At 54.9% G+C, this 17,865-nt stretch overlaps 5 protein-coding genes across 5 annotated transcripts; 2 read left to right on the top strand and 3 right to left on the bottom strand.

The window, feature by feature from the left end:
* Positions 1 to 462: 462 nt before the first annotated feature.
* NCS57_01057800 (MFS domain-containing protein) lies at positions 463 to 2,152 on the bottom strand (the record flags this gene model as incomplete). The annotated part of the gene is made up of 3 exons (XM_053060320.1): positions 463 to 1,071; positions 1,134 to 1,921; positions 1,981 to 2,152. 3 exons carry the CDS (start codon positions 2,150 to 2,152, stop codon positions 463 to 465), a joined length of 1,569 nt encoding a protein of 522 aa, XP_052910714.1.
* Positions 2,153 to 2,771: 619 nt separating this feature from the next.
* NCS57_01057700 (uncharacterized protein) lies at positions 2,772 to 3,984 on the bottom strand (the record flags this gene model as incomplete). Its single annotated transcript, XM_053060319.1, has 2 exons — positions 2,772 to 3,895; positions 3,942 to 3,984. The coding sequence occupies 2 exons, from the start codon at positions 3,982 to 3,984 to the stop codon at positions 2,772 to 2,774; spliced, it is 1,167 nt and encodes a 388-aa protein (XP_052910713.1).
* Positions 3,985 to 5,589: 1,605 nt separating this feature from the next.
* NCS57_01057600 (AIP3 domain-containing protein) lies at positions 5,590 to 8,708 on the top strand (the record flags this gene model as incomplete). Its single annotated transcript, XM_053060318.1, has 2 exons — positions 5,590 to 5,769; positions 5,913 to 8,708. 2 exons carry the CDS (start codon positions 5,590 to 5,592, stop codon positions 8,706 to 8,708), a joined length of 2,976 nt encoding a protein of 991 aa, XP_052910712.1.
* Positions 8,709 to 9,442: 734 nt separating this feature from the next.
* Positions 9,443 to 13,520, bottom strand: NCS57_01057500 (Elongator complex protein 1; the record flags this gene model as incomplete). The annotated part of the gene is made up of 4 exons (XM_053060317.1): positions 9,443 to 11,114; positions 11,171 to 11,513; positions 11,561 to 13,278; positions 13,363 to 13,520. The coding sequence occupies 4 exons, from the start codon at positions 13,518 to 13,520 to the stop codon at positions 9,443 to 9,445; spliced, it is 3,891 nt and encodes a 1,296-aa protein (XP_052910711.1).
* Positions 13,521 to 14,386: 866 nt separating this feature from the next.
* NCS57_01057400 (uncharacterized protein) lies at positions 14,387 to 15,526 on the top strand (the record flags this gene model as incomplete). Its single annotated transcript, XM_053060316.1, has 1 exon — positions 14,387 to 15,526. One exon carries the CDS (start codon positions 14,387 to 14,389, stop codon positions 15,524 to 15,526), a length of 1,140 nt encoding a protein of 379 aa, XP_052910710.1.
* Between the last annotated feature and the right edge of the window lie 2,339 nt (positions 15,527 to 17,865).

The raw sequence follows: 17,865 nt of genomic DNA, 5'->3' as shown, positions 1-17,865 counted from the left end.
ACACAAAGATCGAATGCCTTTAACGGAAGCCGCCGAGCGCGGTGCCGAACAACAAAAGGTCCCCACTCTTGCAGGTGTCTCACCTTGCATATTCTTTTTGCTCGGCCCTCGCGCGCTCTCGCACGACGGCGATGCACGGTGATGTAATTTCTTGAGCCGTGATCCGCTAACTGCATCCGCCATCCGACGTCTTGGCTATCGCGGGACTGTCCTGTTTCGTTCTTAGAGCCACGGGAGCTCCCTCTCCCTTCTTTCTTGAAACGCCGGGGATTGCCGCTTCTAAGCCGCAACACTTAATGAATTTCTTATCTTGTCTTGTTCATCGAGACGTCGAGACGCTTCTAGACGAGAAAAAGAAGCAAACTCGTCAGGCCATCAGTTCCCACAGTTGAAGAAATTTATTGATGTGTCATTCCTCAAGTCTAATTGCAACACGAGTAATATCTAGACCCTAGACAGGTATCATCGCACTCCCCACCCATCATCCAATAACGCCGTCGCTTCTTCTAGAGTCAACCCTGCCGTCTCGGGATAGATCCTCCAAACCATAAAGTAACCGATGCAGCATATTACTGCGTACAGGACGAACGTCCACGACGGACTCATCAGGTCCATCAGCGGCAGAAATGTCAGGCCGACTATAAAGTTGGCTCCCCAACATGTGGCCGTCGCTATTCCACTTCCCAATGATCGAACAGCGAGGGGGAACAGCTCACTCTGCATCCACGGCACGTTGCCCATGCCCAGCGCGTACGCTCCGACATAGACCATGATGGCCACGAGAATCGTAATGGCTGCAACCTCGTGTCCGGCGGTGGCAGGAGGATCCTTCTTGGCCTCTGATGGCTGGGCAAGTGTCATGAACGAGAAACCATGTGCCGACAGCAACAGACCGATGATCATGAAGGGGATCGAATAAAGCAGCACTCTTCGGCGTCCAATGCGATCAACGAGTCCCAGGGCAGCGACGGTACCGAGGAAGTTGGTGACTGCTACCACCAGCGAGGTGAGGGTTGGGCTCTCAAAACCAACAGCCGTAAAAATGGTTGCAGAGAAGTACATCAGTGAGTTCTATCACATTCGCGTTAGCAACGATTCGTAGCATAACTCGTAGTTCACCGGGGCTCACTCACAAAACCACAGAGCTGCTGGAAGCCCTGGAGGAGACAAGCGATAGCCAGCGCTCGACGGTTCCTCCCCTCCCTGAACAGAGCTTCCCACGCACCCAACCGCTTCCATCGGCCAGACGTTTGGTGATCCCGTAGCCGTTGCGCCTCGTACTCTTCCCGCGCCTCCAGCTCAATCTCCCGGACCACCACATCTGCGTCATGCTGCGATGCCCCGCCGTTCACCCGCTGGATCACGTTCTTGGCTTCCACGGATCTGCCGACCTTGACAAGCCAGCGTGGCGTTTCGGGCATGAAGGCAATCATGCCGCCCTGGACTAAAGCCGGCAGAGCACCCAGACCAACCATCCACCGCCATCCCGTCTGTTCAGAGCCGTAGGTCGAGAACAGCCATCCGATAATGTATGCTATCACCTGGCCGCCCGTGACAAATATGATGTTGGTTGTAATCAGCCGTCCACGATGTGCTGCGGGTGCCACCTCAGCAATGTACAGCGGTACAACAAAGCTCGCAGCTCCAACTGCTGCACCGATGATACATCGCCCAATAACCATGGTAAAGACCGTAGAGCACCATGCTTGGAGGATGGCTCCCGCAACGAACAGGACATCGGCATAGAGGATGACGCGTTTTCGGCCAAAACGATCGGCGAGGACGGAGGAAAAGGGCGAGATAATAAGGGCAAAGAGGGACGTCGAGGATGTAATGATGGACTTGTCCATCGAGGTCAGTTCGCGGTTCGAGAGGGACGTTCCGATGGAGACGAGGGTAGCCGACACGACGCCGGTATCATCTTGAATTGTCTGTCAGCGAAACATTCCACGACATAGAAAAGGAGAATCAGAAGCCTACATCCAAACAACAAACCGCTGATACAAGCAGCAAAAGTCAAAGCCAACACAAACACGGTAGGCCTCTCGCTCCCCGACTTGCCGGGCTCGGCGGGAGATCCTTCGGCGACATCATACTCGAGCTCCTCGTCATCGCGGTTGCCCGCAATAAGCGGCGCCTGAGAGCTATCCATTCTGTCGCTGTCTATAGATTCCGCGCAAGCCGATTCAACTTCCTCAGAGCGAGCCCATGAAGCTGCGCTGCGGGATCATGGGGAAGAATCTGGGGGTGGTCGTGGATTCGGGGTCCTTATGATGGATGGAGATCAGCACCCCTGGTCACATGGGGCTGGGGATGTCTCGGTGTTGTCTCCGGCTAGTCATTCTGGTAGCGAGAAACGTGGAACTGGGTCAGCTTGCCGCGAAAAGACATGTATCGCGCTATCGTCAACCCCAGCATTCCATGATGTGCAGCATCAACCATTCCAATCCAACATTCAGTTCAGGTTAGGCCCAGGACGCCAAGCAATACGGGGTTGTGGATAGCATTTATAGCTTTCGATGCTTGAAAAACAACGCCTTTATTGTTCATTAGATATGTATAATCCAGTTCTCTTTATTCCATGAACTCCCCTCCCTTGCGTATCCATTGCCCTCTTCTCAACTATCCCTTGAGTTGTTTCAGAGAGTCGGTCATCTACCCATGATGCTTCCCCTTCAAGCCCCTATCTCACCCATCCCCTATTCTTCAAAAAGTAATAGCTGTGCACAGCTGCAACACCCAGCGGTTGAAGCACCCACGGTAGTTGATGTCTAACATGACGACTCATCGACACTGCCATGACGCTTTGCGGCGCGCCGGGGGTCATCATCCAGTCTTGCATCAACTCGGCTGTCAGCTTCTGGACAGGGCCAACCCGAGCAAACATTTGTCTCTTCAAACTCTTGGATTGCCTTGTCTAGCGAATCATCATCTTTGTCGGCTGCTCCGATGATTGCCTTTGCAAGCAGTGATGCATCGTCGAGGGCCTGGTTTACGCCCTCACCAGCATAGGGTGTCATGAGATGCGCGGCATCGCCAATGAGTGTGAGACCAGGCTTGTGTGTCCATTTCTTGCCGACGGGGAGCATGAACAGCGATCGAGGTGTGCATCTGCCATCTGCCATCTCTATCGCTCGCTTGAGTCGAGGATCCCAGTCTTTATAGAGGCCGTTGAGCAGGGCTGGAGCGACTTCTTTGATGTTGCCGGCATCGTATTCGCATTTCTCAGGCTTCATCCAGTCCGCTTCTTTGATGACATGGGAGCAGTAGACGCTGAGAGACCCGTCACCCATCTGCTGGATGGACATGCGCTTACCCTCCCAGCCAGCAAAGACGCTACCACGGTTAACGAGCTTATAGAGATCGGGGGCTCTGTTCTCAACGTCTGTGACTTCCAGCTCCTGCAAGCCTATGCCTGAATACTCGGGCACTAGGTTGGGGTCGATCTCCTTCCGGACCTTGCTCCAGGCTCCATCTGCACCCACGATGATATCGAAGCCGTCGATTGTAGTGTGCTCGAAGATAAGTGTTTGTCCTTCAACCTTTTTCAAGCGATGGCCCCATTTGATGACACCCTCCGGAAGCGACTGGGATAAAAGCTCGCGGAGTTTGCTGCGATCAATCTCAGGCCGCTCCTGAATCTTGTTGTATGGCCCATCGGCGTTTTTCACCAGGAGATACTCAAGGTTCTTGTCAACAATGGCAAGATATTGTCCATCGTATCGAGCATGCTTGAGAAACTCATCAAAGAGTTTTGCTTCTTTGAGGGCTGCGAGACCTGTTGCCGTATGGAGGTCTAGGGTACCACCTTGAGATCGGAAATTCGGGTGCTCTTCTCCCTCAAAAACGGTAACATCTATGCCGCCGAGATGAAGAAGTCTTGCCAGCATGCAGCCTAGTGATGTTAGAAATTGACTTGATGTTGAATTGGGGCAACTTACCGGCTGGGCCAGCACCGATAATAGCAACCTTGCGGTTACCCATTGTTGGGTTATTGAGAAGGGAGATATGTAGGGTTGAGGGGAAGTTGAGACAGCAGATGAATTGACTCAAAGTGTATTCAGGTTTAAAATGAAGCTTGATGAATTATGACTGAATGCTACGACAGGGGACGCCTTTGTCTTTAAGTAGTTTTGACATTTCCACCAGAACAGCCTCTTCGGAGTTGAAGCTTACGCTGTTGACAACAGCCACAATTAGCTGACAACCAAACTCAAGAGTCGAGACAAGTCCAGTCGGGTATACCGGCACCTTGGTTCAGCCAGAGCGCCTCTTCATGACGACAAAGCATCCAGTGAATGAGACGAGTCCTCGTTGCCAATGCCTCGTCTAGTCGAGGAATGCTAATGGCACGTTTCAAGGCGCCGTTGCATCACCCACCCAGTGCTGACGACTAGACTCGGCTAAACGAGCTTAAAAGACGCCTGCTGGAGATGCTCAGCGCCACGGCTTCATCTCTGGATGGCACACGATGACGGGCGCGTGAGGCTATGCATGAGGGCGTCTGCTGGACCATTCAGCTCGAATTAATTACCATTCGCGGACAGAGGAAGCGGAGGGCGGCGTAACTATTCATCCCTGTGGTCAGGTTCCATCCATCACAGTCACGCACCACCAGGAAGGCTGGGAGAGAATGATTATGCGCGTGTTTCTAAAATGCATTATTTACATCCCATCTGCCGGTTTCTAAACAATATGGGGGAAAAGAGCGATGGGTTCTCTTTCTGCGACAAGCCCTGGCTGCGGTTGTCATGCCAGCTTCTAGTCTCTTCAAGCCGTTTCCTCGCCGACAGGGTATGCAGCGATATCCATGTATGTTGACTTGGAGGCGGGATCTAAGGCCATCAGTTCGAGCAGGCTGGCTGAGAGCGACTGAGTTTGGCTACGGCGCAGGCTCATTCCAGAGGATGCGCAACGCTCAGCGGTCATCTAGCATCGAGAAGATGCATAAAAAAAGTCCAATAATCATGATCATGTCGTCAAAAAAGACTCTTTGCCCCCAGAAACTCGCATTCACAGACCCAAGATGCCAAGATACACGCCATGGTGGCACGTGCTGATGCAGGGGTTCACGGGCTGGCGGGTGCCCGTCCACTACAGGTAACAGGCCCTCTATTCTCAGCTCTAGCGGGCCTCTGCCGCTGCCGCTGCCGCTGCTGCCCACTCGCTGGCTGCCACTCGGTGGAGGTCTACAGCACAGCACAGCACAGCACACCCGACGGCATCCCATCACCATCCATCATATCAACATCCTCCCACCATCATCCTCCCTCCTTCACCGTCAGCCTCGCCCGGCCTCTCGCTGCCTCCAGCTGCTCCCACAGTCTCTTGCGCCCGCCGTATCGCTCCGCCTCCGACGCCGACCTTGCGCACCATCTCGACCTCTTTTTGTCGCTCGTTCTGATGATGCTACTTGCCCCTCGACAGTCGCACTCAAAATCCCATCGTTAAGCGTAATCCTCCGACCGAGCTCCGTCCGCGTCCACCCTCTGGGAACAGAATAGAGCCTGCTATTTGGCCATCGCATCTATCGCCGTCGCAAACATCTTCAACGCCCAGCAGGACCGCCCAAGCCCGATATAACCCGCCATGCAGGCCCCGTCATCCGGCTCCCAGCGAGCCTTTGCCCACCGTCGCTCGCCCGGCGCCGAGCCAGGGCCGCCACCAAATGTCCCAGTCCGATCCATCTCCCCAGCCCTTCAAGCTCGAACCTCGACCGCCTCCACCAGATCTGCTCAGTCCACCAGCTCGCGAAGGATGAATCGTGAAGTGAGTAGTCGCCTCGTCTCGTCTCTGGCTCCCCTCGCAGTCGGCGCAGTGAGCGTCACCAAGAGCTTGCCTGTGCCCCTGCCGAGCCCTGCCCCACGTCCACGCCCAATGGCAGCATGCTAACCGCGCTCTGCTCTCTCCAGGGTTCCGGCAGCGGCGCCAATATGCCTCTGTCGCAAATCGAAAAGAGCGTCACCCATCTCCTTGTCGCCACCAAGCAGCTCCTCGAGACCCTGACGCAATGGTCGCGCGGCCAGGCTACCGACAGCCAGGTGTCGGACGTCTATGTGCGCCTGGGCTACGAGTTCAATATGGCCTGCCGCGCATTCACGGCCATCAACGTTGATACATCCGATCTAGGAAATGTCCCCGACTTACTCAGACATATACTCGAGGCTACGCTCAGCCAGGAGGCTAGCTCTGAGAGTCTAGAGAAATACCTACCCAGGATCCGTGATATCATCATCAACCTGCTCCATGGCCTTAAGCGAAAACAACAGAAACTCCGTCAGAAACAGGCCCGGGAGCGCGAAGGACATGCACCTCCCGATAGGACAACCAGCGTCAGCACTGTCGGCAGCGGCCACAGCGGGCTTACAAACATGTTGGAGGAGGGGTTGGAGAATGGATTTCAAGCCGAACCTCAGCGGACCGAGTCCTTGCCTCCCGCTGCCAGTTCGTCCCCGCGCCGCTTTGGCGCCCAGCGGGAGCAGTCTCGAGGATCCGTTGCCTCAGAACAGTCATCTCTGTCGAGCAACACGATGCAGAACATGCCTGTTGTGCCACCCTACCCAGAAGCCGACAATACGATCCCAACAGGGCCAGGGCCCTCGACGAATGGAGAACTGAATATCGATTCGTTCCCTCCTCCACCGCCGCCTCCTCCCGATAACACTTCCAGCGCTCTCGCCGCTTTGCAGAAGGGTGGAGATCTCGAGCGACGAGCCTCTCGAAGATACTCGCAGTATCAAATATCTAAGCATCTCGGAGGCGCCAATGGAGTTCCGATCCTCCCTCCACAGAACACGCCGGTACCGAACCGTGGTAGGAAAGAAGTGAGGGAATCGTTGCGCGCAGTGCAGGGTCGCCAGTCTATACGACATAACCGCAATACCTCGAGCCAGTCGCTGCGCAGCGCTGCCGTTGAAGCATCCCCTGTCAGGATACCGAGCAGCGTCTCGGAGGAGCCCTCAGCAGTAGAGCCCCCTGCAAAGACAGAGAGCCCGGCCCCTCAGAGCCCCGAGGACAAGTTCAGGGCCAGCGCAACGCTTAGCGGGCCGCCTGTTGACCCAATGTTCTATCAGGAGGATGAGACTAGTCAAGAAACGCCCAAGACTGAGCCCAAGGTTGAACCGGAACGTCCGCCCACGCCGCCTCCGAAGCCAGCAGCCGAGCCATCTTACTTCCAGGAGTCTCCTCCTCCGACACCTACAAAGGATCTCACTTTGTTTCTCCAGTACAAGTCCAAGGTGAAGAAGTTTGTTCTGCCAGAGGGACGGGCCGAGCTTACAATTGGACGGCTTCAACTCGCATTTATCGAGAAGTTTTCGTGGAACACACAACAGAATGGCGCAGATCTCCCAGAGATTTACATTCAAGATCCCATATCTGGTGTACGACATGAATTGGAGGACCTGGCTGATGTGAAGGACCGGACTGTTCTGGTCTTGAACGTGGAGGCTCTGGATGAGGTCAAGAAGCATATCGATGATGGCATTGCCTCTTTGACTGCCATCGTGCGTGATGTTAAGCAGACAGTCACGGATCAAGGGGCAGCTATCCAGCGAGTCTCGGATCGACAGCAGGAGGCGGCAAATGAAATGGCTCGAATGGCGCTGGCGCCACCGCCAGCTGCTCCCGTGCCTGATGGGACCAAGCATTCAGTTGCCCCTGGAAGGAAGCTGGATAGTGGCCATCTCACGGAGTTGCAGAATCTCCGTCGCGATTTGGCCGTTATGCGTCAAACTTACTCCAAGTTCCAGGCCGAAATTCAAGATTCGATGTCGACTATTCGCAGCAAGGCCGCCAACGTCAAGGTTGCCGCGGCTAAGGCCTCGATTCCTGACGTTGAGGGTGATGCTGGCTACTCATACGTCACCAACGGACGCAAGCAGCTCAATAATGACTCTGATCGGCTGGTTGGAAAGGTGGACGACCTCCAGGACCTCATTGAGGACCTGCGCAAGGATGTGGTGCACCGGGGCGTTCGACCTCTACCACGCCAGCTGGATGCTGTGGGCAAGGATATTGCTCTCTTGACCAAGGAGCTCAAGAGGATGGAAGATTATATGGATCAGGAGAAGCCCATCTGGACCAAGATCTGGGAGAAGGAGCTCGAAGACGTGTGCCAGGGTCGTGACGAGCTTCGCCTTATGGAGGACCTGTTGGTGGATCTGCGGGACGACCTGGAGAAGGCCTCTGAGACTTTTACGCTTGTGGAGCAGGCGACCAAGGAGCAAATGAAGGACAATGGCACTGGCGCAAGCGCAGGATCCGCGCGCCAGTTCTCCAGGGGCCTCAACAGCCTTGGCAACAGTCTCGATCAAAGTGCAGCAAAGGAGGGTGTCCTCGGAGAGGTCAGGGCTCTCCAGCCCAACCACGAAGATCGTCTTGAAGCCATCGAGCGAGCCGAGAAGCTCCGCCAGAAGGAACTTGAGAATCGCCGCGTCAACCCTCTTCACCGTGAGATGGTCAACTTTGTAGCAGAGGGCAAACTCAAGAAGTCTGGCGGCTTCGAGGAGGTGGAGCGAGCACGCAAGGCAAAGGACGACCGCATCCGGAGAGAAGTATGGGAGCGACAAAACGGAATCATCCCCGAGAATCCCATCGGAGAAGAGGAAGATGACCAACTTGAACCGGATGAAGTACCAGGAAGTCCTCCACCGGCTTCAGCAGATCAAGAGGTGGATGGCAATGCGGACCTGCCCAACGGCGCCTAGTCAACTTCCATTTTTATACATGAAGACTTTTCCTTGTTGATTCGGGAATCAATCACTTTGTTTCATGGAGATAATGCCTGGGAAAAGGATGAGAAGACGTCCTCTTTGTTTTTTACGCGAAAATTGTTTGATATGGATCATGGCAAACAAACGATGGAAGAAAATATGGATGTGTTTCACGGATGTGGGACATGGGGAAAGGGGATGGATGGGTTGGGATATAAGCGGCCTTGGCCGGCAAATTTGGCCTCTTCTTTTTCTTCTCACTCCTTTTTTTTTCCCATAGCTTTTTTTTACTTGGTAGTTTTTAGTTGGGTTTTTCTCTTTTTTTACTTGCTTCATAGCGGAGGCGAATGGGAATTGTGTTTTTCGTCGGTCTTTTTTTGCGTGTGAATAGCCTCACCTACACAGACTAGACTGAACTAGGAGTTGGAGCTCCTCTGATCTTGGTTGATAACTTGGTGTTGCGGTTTGAGCTCGGAATCTATTTAGTCTCCTTAAGTGAAGTTTCATGAACTGTAAGCATGGAGTGTGATACGTTCACTTGCGCATGAACGCCTCGTCCTAGCATCTTATGCGTCACTTGTATGGTTCATGCAGAGAGAATCCTACTGCTAATGCAGATGTAGAGTGACGTTTCATTCAGTGTCACGGCAAAGAGCTTTTCCGTTCCTAGATACCTTCCCTACCAACCCATCTATCATCATCAGTCATTGAACCTTTCATAACAACTCTTACGATCCCAGCAGTGTAAGCTTATTCAAGCCTGTCACCACAGGCGGCTCCAGCTTCTTACCCCGTCCTAACACGAAATCCTGTAGTACTGCTTCACCTCCTGTAGCTTGCCATGCTGGCTCCTCCTGCTCTGGCTTCTTGTCCTCGCCCTCAGGTGGGTTAAACACCTCTGCAACGGCAGTAGTGCAAGCCTCTGAGACCTCAGCCATGAGAGCCTCGGCGGCACGGGCTCGCTCAGGCATGTTTCTGCGGACGAGCGCAAAGACGAGGCGCTCGACATCTGGGGCTGTGGCGCTGACACGCTCGATGAGACGGCGGATACTGTTGACGAGGTACTCTTCCTCGTAGACGGTGCCCTTGCGGCCTCTGGCACGCTTCTTCTCCTCACGCCGGCGGTTTTTGCTCGTTGCACGACTCACACCAGTGCCGGCGGTGCCCACACTGCCGGCCTTGCCTGTGTACCGTGTGAAGAGGGAGGCGCTGGTGCTGACGCGAGATGAGGCGGCGATGGAGATGTCATCAGGGATGTCACCTCCACCAGCACGCTCACCCTCGTAGAAGGCCAGGGGGTCCTCAGCGGCCTTACGGCGGAGTTCAGCGACACGAGGTACTTGGGCCTTAAGCTGGGCCTTGCAGTCAGCTAGGAACTCGGTGGTGGTGCCCAGAGCATCAGCAAGGCCAGTATCGACGGCTGTGGTGAGAAGATCGGGACGGTTGCGCTGAATGACAATACGGATCGCGTCCGCAAAGTGGTACCCCTTGCAGAGACAGCGGACAGCCATGTCGATAGCTCCTAGGGATTCGAGGTGAATAGTGGCAGCGGCCGCATAGTCCTTGGCTTCCCAGAGCGCATCAGCAAGAGCGTTGGCGAGTTCAGCCATAGCATCAGCCGACATGGGGGGTTGTTGCTGTGCTGCAGTGTAGAGACATTCCTGCCAGCATGTAGCACCGGCAGTTCGGTAGCAGCTGGTGGCCTTGGCGTAGTTCTCGAGAGACTCATAGGCGAGACCAGCTTCGCGGTATTTCGAAGTTGACTCGAGGTACGCGGCATAGGCGTCTGTGAGGGCACGTAGTCGAGGGGCATCGTAGCGGTACAGACGGAGGGCGTCATGGTAGAGGGCATGCTTGGTCGTGTAGGTCAGGAGCTCGTCAAATACATCCAGGGCCTGGAGGTGGTTGAGAGCCTTGATACGACGTTCGAGGTGGTCGTCGATCTCAAACTTGCGACGCAATTCGGGGAGAGAATGAAGGTGCTGAACAAAGGGGAGGTATTCGCGAGGATCGCGCTGGGACTGCTGGGCGACCAAAAGGGCGAGTTCCAGGTTGTACAGACCAAGAGCGTTCTCGTACAGGCGGTTGACGTCGACCAAGAAGCAAATGTGCTCAACAGCCTTTTCAGCAACCTTCTCATCCTCCTTCATCAGCTCCGAAACAAGGAGAAGGCCGTCGTCAAGGGCTGGTGGCGACTTGCACACGTGTGCGGTGATAATATTTTGGAGGTTGGTCTCCTTGCGGCTCTGGAGGGCCTTGATGAGTGCATCACACACAGTGTTGACCTTTTCCGGGGAACCTCTAGGCGCAGGAGCAGAATCAGATGTGGGAAGAGCATCTGCGTCGAGAGCCTTGGGTCGCTTTGTGTCTTGGTACATGGTCTGAGTGACATCCTCGGCACTGCTTTCATTAGCCCCTTTTCTCGCAACGCAAGACAAGGTGGTTGGTTCACTTACCGGAGAGAAGAGAGAAACAGGTCAATGAAGGTAACATCTGGGATCTGGTCAAGAAACAGCCCGACATTGGCCAAGAACTGCTCCGGCTGATGATCATAGAGAATGTTCATATCAACCCGTTGCGTCCGGCAGTACGAAAAGGCCCGCGCGTAGTTCTTCTCATCGATGAGGCTGCGGATGCCAGCCACAACCATGGCTCTGGGGAAGACGGTCTCGAGGTTTCCTCGGGGCATCTGGAGGATGATACTCATGTTTGCAGGAATGGCAGTGACAAGACGAGATCCACGTTCCACGCTGCGGCATCGCTCATCCTTTTCAGGGTCGTCTGCAGGGACTTCAAGCTCTTGACAATGTTAGCAACTATTCCAAAAACAATGGTTGACGACTTACCCTCGACGTTGGCAGATAGATGCACAAACTTGACAAAGTGGTTGTTGGTAGTAAAGATGAGATGGCTGGGTGTGAGGACGAAAGAGGTACAGTTCTTGGCAAGGAGCCGCGAGTTGGCATAGATGTGACCGTTCCTTGAAAGGCCAAATGCAACAATCTCGCCATCAACCTTGCTAATCTCGAACCAGGGCATCTGCATATGGAACCGTATAGGAAGAGGCTGAAGACCACCGCCGGTGGTGATCTGGAGCAGCTCTCCTGAGCTGTTCTGTCCATAGGCTTCGAGGGAAGAGCCATCTTGGTACGTGGTGGTAGCTAGCACAACGTCGTCCGGTTCCTGCAGATGGGGAGGGCTATCATCTCCGGCTCGTCTGGCAATGTGGACGAAGCCCATCTCTTCCTGGGCAAAGATGTGAAACTCGTCACCGACAGCAGTGATGCGCAGAGGCACACCATACGTTGGCGTCTCGAGTTCGGGAAAAGCATGCTTGTGCTGAAGCTGCGGTTTGATAGACCTCCCATTCTTCATGGGCCACTCATAAAAATCGATACCCTTGTGGTGCAGTACCGCAAAGGTGGTGTTGTTAGGTCCAAATGCGACATCAACAGCCGCTGAGGCAACTGAAATCTCAAACATGGACATGGGCGGAGGTATGTTGGCTGTTCGAAAGGGAGTCAACTTGACTGTTTCGCCATCAATGACAGCTACAGCACCGTTGTCGTTTGGCGGCTGACAAGATCCCCTCGCTGTGTAAAAGATGTACTCGCCAACTAGCACGTTGGTCGTCGACGCAGCGGCGAAGCGGAGAGCCTTTTCAGGATGCCAGGCCAAGCATGTAGAGTCTGGCTGGATAGGGATCTCTTGCTTGAGATACCAGTGATAGTTTCCCATGGTCCACAACTGGATTAGGTCCTTGTAGATAACTGCCAGGACAGTCGAGTCCGAGTTCCACTCCAGACGTATCCTTTCGTGAGCTGTCACTGGTCCTGAAGGTGAGCGAAGAGTAAACTGTCCATGCCGCAAGCCGTTCCTCTCAAAGAAGGCAACATCTATCCGGTCCGGCAATCGCTGAATGCCAGCCATGAGGTTGCCAGAGGGCCTCCAGCTTAGACTACCCTCAAGGCCATCAACAGGTTCACTTGCGCTGTCAAGCTCGCCCTCTCGAGAGTACACCCGGATAACACGACGCTCACCCTCCTGAACAGAGTTGATGGCCACATATGCGCCGTCTCCTCTCCAGCTGATGGTAGTCGAGCCATCCTCATGGGCGCTCGGCAAGCCCTGGTCAACCTTCTCAGGGATGGTGGGATCACGCATAGCCTTGGCACCACGGCCCTGGAACTGCGTCTCCTTCTTTCCCCATCCCACAGAGACATGCTTTGACGCTTTAAGGTCCTCGGCCGTCATGGTAACCTCAGCCACAGGGTCGAATGTTGCGCCCATCAAGATGACCGTGTTCGCCTTTGTGACAACGACAAGCAACTCCTCATCTGGGGACCATCGTGCAGCAGAAATGCCGGCATCGATGGAGCCGACAATCTCTATGTGAGGATCTCCACCAGAGAACTTGTCCTCTTGAACGGTGTAGATGTCGCCGCCTTCAAGGACGATGCATGTGGTTGCTGAACCACTCAGATACTGCAAGCTCACGACCTTGTCGACGAGCAAGTCCGGGGTCGGGCTGGGGGCATCCCAACTCGCCACCAACTCGACAGAACTGTATGAGCATCAGCAACCATTAAGACTCAAAACACATCAAGGATCAACACGTGATAGAAGCCCTTGCCTGACTTTGACTTACATGTCCTGATCACCCTTGATCCTCAGCAACTCGATACTGCTGCTCTCCTCGGTAGGCCCCGCGGTGCAGAGCACCTCGTCGCTCTCAGGATCCCAGCAGGCAGCTGTGACATGTTGGCGATCGCATCGTCCAAATCGAATGTTGCGAAGGTTGCGCATCTTGGGCACAACTGGCCAACAGAGAGTATTTTCTGTGTCTCTGTTCCCTTTTGTGATGCCTCACAACGCTAGCGGACAAAATGGCGAGACGCTGGACGCATGCGTCGTTCGACTTTGTTTTCCTTCCTGATTCTTCGGTGACGCCGCCGCCCGGGGACTTTTCTTGGGTAGCAGTTTTTCGCTCTGGGTCGGGTGAGGGTGTGTAGATCGGCAGCTGGCGGGCGAGTCGATGCCCGGATTTGAGATTTTCGCCGACGCCTGGTCCGGGGGGTACCTGACGAGGCTGGTGGGGGAAGGTATCTAGCGGGGTTGTGCTCATCACAAAAGTGTAGGCGGGATCAGCCGAAGGTACCTCTTGTGGCTGAAAACACAAGTACCGTTCTTGGTAAAAGATCTGATCAACGGCCTGGCCATTTTGTGAGTAATAGCAGCATTTTGCTTGGAAACCGGCGCCTGCACCAGTCTCGATTCTGAACTGTGCCGTTTTTTCTTCGTATGGGATCGGCTCTTTTCACAAGCAGTGGCACTCTACTGTATGTACTCTTTGACACTCACTAAACTCGAAATTGAAAAACCAACCTCGTCCCTCGGTTCATCACCTCAGCTCATTCTCTTCCTTCTCTCAGCCACATTCTGCCCTTCATAAGCGACTCCTCGTCCGTGAGATTAGGTTGCTTTCCCTGCTCCATTCCCCTGTTCACATCCATCGCATCACATGCTCTGCATTCATTAGTCGTCCTTGCCGCTATCGGTGCAATTGAACCCATTGACTCTCTGCCTTTGCTCTCAACGCCCTCCTCTAGACTTGCATCGTTATATATCAATCATCATTATTCACGATATAAAGAATCGTCTCCTCCATCGCCATGGATGTCGCCTATAATCAACACGCCGACCGCGCTCGCCGCAAGAACCGCTCTTCGTCCAGCCTCAACCATCTCTCTCTCGCCCCGTTGACGGCCAAGCTCCCCCTCAACGACGACGAGCTCATCGCCGACGCCATCGCGTCCCATCCCCAATCGCCTGTCCATCCAATTCCTTCCTATATCCAGGGCAAGTCCGCGCCTACGACCCCGCGCCTCCTCGCCCGCTCGCCCACCACCTCTCGCTCGCGATCCCATAACCGAACGCCCTCGGCACCCCTTGCCAAGAGCAAATCGACTACACATCTCGCTGCCCCTGCGGTTCGAAAGTCTCTCTCTGGGCGCGTTACCCCTAGCAGGCGTAACAGAGATGACCCAACGATTCTAGGCTTTGGCATGCGACATCGCAATGACAGTGACTGGCTGCTCCGAACAGGTGCGCTCATGAGCTCCGAGGCTCGCGAGTCCAAAGGCCAGGCATGGCTCATTTCGCGTCAGAGCTCCACCAGCCTTGCGGGAATGGATCCTGATGAGGAAGCCTTCGAGTTTGAGCTAGCTCGCGAGCGTGACATGTCTGCTGCTGCGAGCCGCCGCGCCAGTCGCCGTGGCAGCACCGCTCACCTTGACGAAGACGCGTCTCCTTACGCCAGCCGCTTCTCCAGCCGTAACCATAGTCGCTCACACAGTTTGGCACGTCCCCGAAGCCAACTATCCCCGCTCGATCGCCCTGGCACCGGTGACGAATCCTACTTCCCCATCCAGGACGATCAGAACGAGCTGCCCGGTCCTGACTTTATCAACCTTGACGAGCGGCTTGAGGAGCTTGAGCGCGATACAGAGCAGGACGATGAAGCTACTGTCCGGCGTTTGGTCCGGCGCGGCCAGGCTGGTACAGCAACTTGGTTTGGTAGTGTCTGGTCACTCTTCTCCGTGGAGGAGGACGAGGAAGATTCGGAAGACGATAGCGAGGATTCCCCTATAGATGGAAATTCTCAGCTGAGCCGCTCTCGAAGCTCGTCATCGCGGTATCTGGCAGGCATTTCGACTGTCCCGGAAGAACGTATGCCCCCTCCTGGGGATAATGACGGTGGCTGGCGGGATGCGGCGTGGCTGTTAAGCGTGGCGTCTAAGGTGATGTTTTAGATCATGTTTTCTGCAATTGGGACCCGGCGTAATATCATAAGAACATACAGGCCGGAGGGGGACAAATGGGATTCAAGGGTGAAGTACAGGATATGTTCCAACATGGAGCGTTATTGGGTAATCATATCTTGCCATGGTGCAATATGGATAGGTAGGATGGACTCGGGGTAAAATGGACTTTCGGCGTGCTTGACCTACTCGTACTTGGGATATCCGCGTCTTGTAAAATCTGTGCCTCACCGGGACCAACGGGATCATTCCGTTGTTCCCCTACCCAAGCCAAGCCTCATCCTCGGCCGACCGCCAGGCCATCCGGCCGTGTTGTCTGGGCGGTTGTGGATATCCAAAGCTTGGGAACAGGCATCCGCTTCTGGACCTGTTCTATCCAGGGTCTATTCCGCAGCAACTGCCCCCTAGCTGCATCGCAATAGCTGCATGATCACCGGCCGGGTAGACCCCGGTGGGCTCCGGGCGCCCCCACACCCGCTCCGCGGCCGGGGGCATTCCTTGTCAACCCCCGGCCCGCCGGGAAGGACGGGGGTACGGCTCAGGACCGTCTTGAATGCGACTGGCCGCCACGTAAGCTTTGTTTTCTCCTCTCTCAACTGGACTAGAAATGTAGCGCCGTCTAGCGCACTCTCGAACAGCTGCTAGTCGGAAGCAGACAAATATCCACCGGAACGACCTGGCGCAACGTGGTGGTGATGGGAACAGGGGCCTCACGACCAGGCTGTGGCGGGCTGAGCATGGAGTGAGCAAAAACCGGTTTGTCGGGCTGGGCTGTCACCTCGCAGAAGGATCATTGCGGGCCTCGAACAGGGCCCTTCTCCCCTTTGCAACCTCTCCCTTTCCGTATCTATCGGATGGATAAAGAGTCCCGGTCGCCGAGAAATCTCCCATCCCATCCCATCCCACCTTTTCGAAATCCAGGGCATCAGGGTGACAAATTGCACGGGATGCTACGTTGTAGACGCAGTATCCGTCCGTACATACTCGCGGGATACTGGATCCTACCTGCTAAGCTATTAGATGTGGTCCGTGGTTCCTTTGCATTTCTCCGCTTCTCTTTGATCTCTTTGTGATCCATTACCCGAGGCGAGGGCGCTTAACCCGTGCAAGGCAAGTCTTGCATTGCATGCCCGTGCTACATGCTTCCCGGGAAATGGGTCATTGGTGGTTCGACAGTGATGTCGATGCTGGTGATGCTGACGACCCTGTCCTCCTGTTCGACCCTACTTTATCAAGATACAGCCGAACATTGCCGTTTTGTCACTGATGCCCTGTGATGTGACACAGCAGTCATCTTACATCGACGCATGTCTGCTCGAGTCTGCGGCTGCGAAACTTGTGCGTCATAGGCTGCACAAGTTTGCGGTGAGGACTAGACAGACTGCGAGTGGAGTCGACGTGCGGCTTGCATTGTTAGGACAATGCCTAACTGACGGTCAATATCAAAAGTGCTGTTTGCAGCAGCATGTGTGCAGGCGACGCTCAAGAACAAGACCCTTTGCAGATCCCACGTTGTTGGGACGTCTCATAAAACAGAGACCCGACTTCAAGGGTGATATGTAAACTCAGACGGACCCAATATCTGGGCCTAGGAGCACCAGTCAATGTGAGACCACAACTATCCCGGCACCGGTACGGCAAACGTGAAGTGGCTGTGTGCGAGTTCAAACCTCGATTCTGTCTCCAAGCTTACCGAGCGGGATAATGCCAAGAGCGTCGCCCCTCCACACTATTGTGTCGGTACAGCACGTGCCGCTTCAGCTGTCACCCGGCCAAGGAGATTACCAAGTTGGTATTTCGAGTCAGATCACCCAGAGACAATCTCAAGCAGTCATGGTGCCGAGGAAATGGTAGGTAGTATTCCAGCATCCCAAAGGTTCCTGAAGCGCCTGGGTGTAGCCCCTGCCAACAAGCCATCGAGGAAGTTAGGGACCCCGCCATCAGGCCGTGCACGAGGGGTGAGTGAGGGGTGCGGAACGGGGCCCGTCAAGCTGTGAGATTTGATCAACGGACCCTGCATCAGGACATGGGAAGGGAAACGGCCAGGACTTAACGGAAGCCAACGCCAACAACAAGTAGAGTGTGACGGAGAAAATGCCGCACAATGCTTGCCCGTCCCGTCAGTTTTGGCAAGCCTCGTGATGGTTGGTGCAGAGGTGGTGCTTGGCTTCGACAGGCGCCAAAAAGGATGCGACAGCTTGGAGCTCGAGGGGTCTGGTCAAGTGGGAGATGCTGTGTGGGGTGCTCTGGTGGCGTCTTCGGGTTTACTTTTCTCGAATTCAACCGGGCGGTGGGTTGTGGACCAACGGGAACGAGACGCGGCGCTGAGC

Source organism: Fusarium keratoplasticum, chromosome 8 (genome assembly GCF_025433545.1).
Source record: "Fusarium keratoplasticum isolate Fu6.1 chromosome 8, whole genome shotgun sequence".
NCBI classification, from domain to species: Eukaryota; Fungi; Ascomycota; class Sordariomycetes; order Hypocreales; family Nectriaceae; genus Fusarium; species Fusarium keratoplasticum.
Note: the sequence above shows the minus strand (reverse complement) of the source record. Positions and strands in the feature narration are given on the sequence as shown.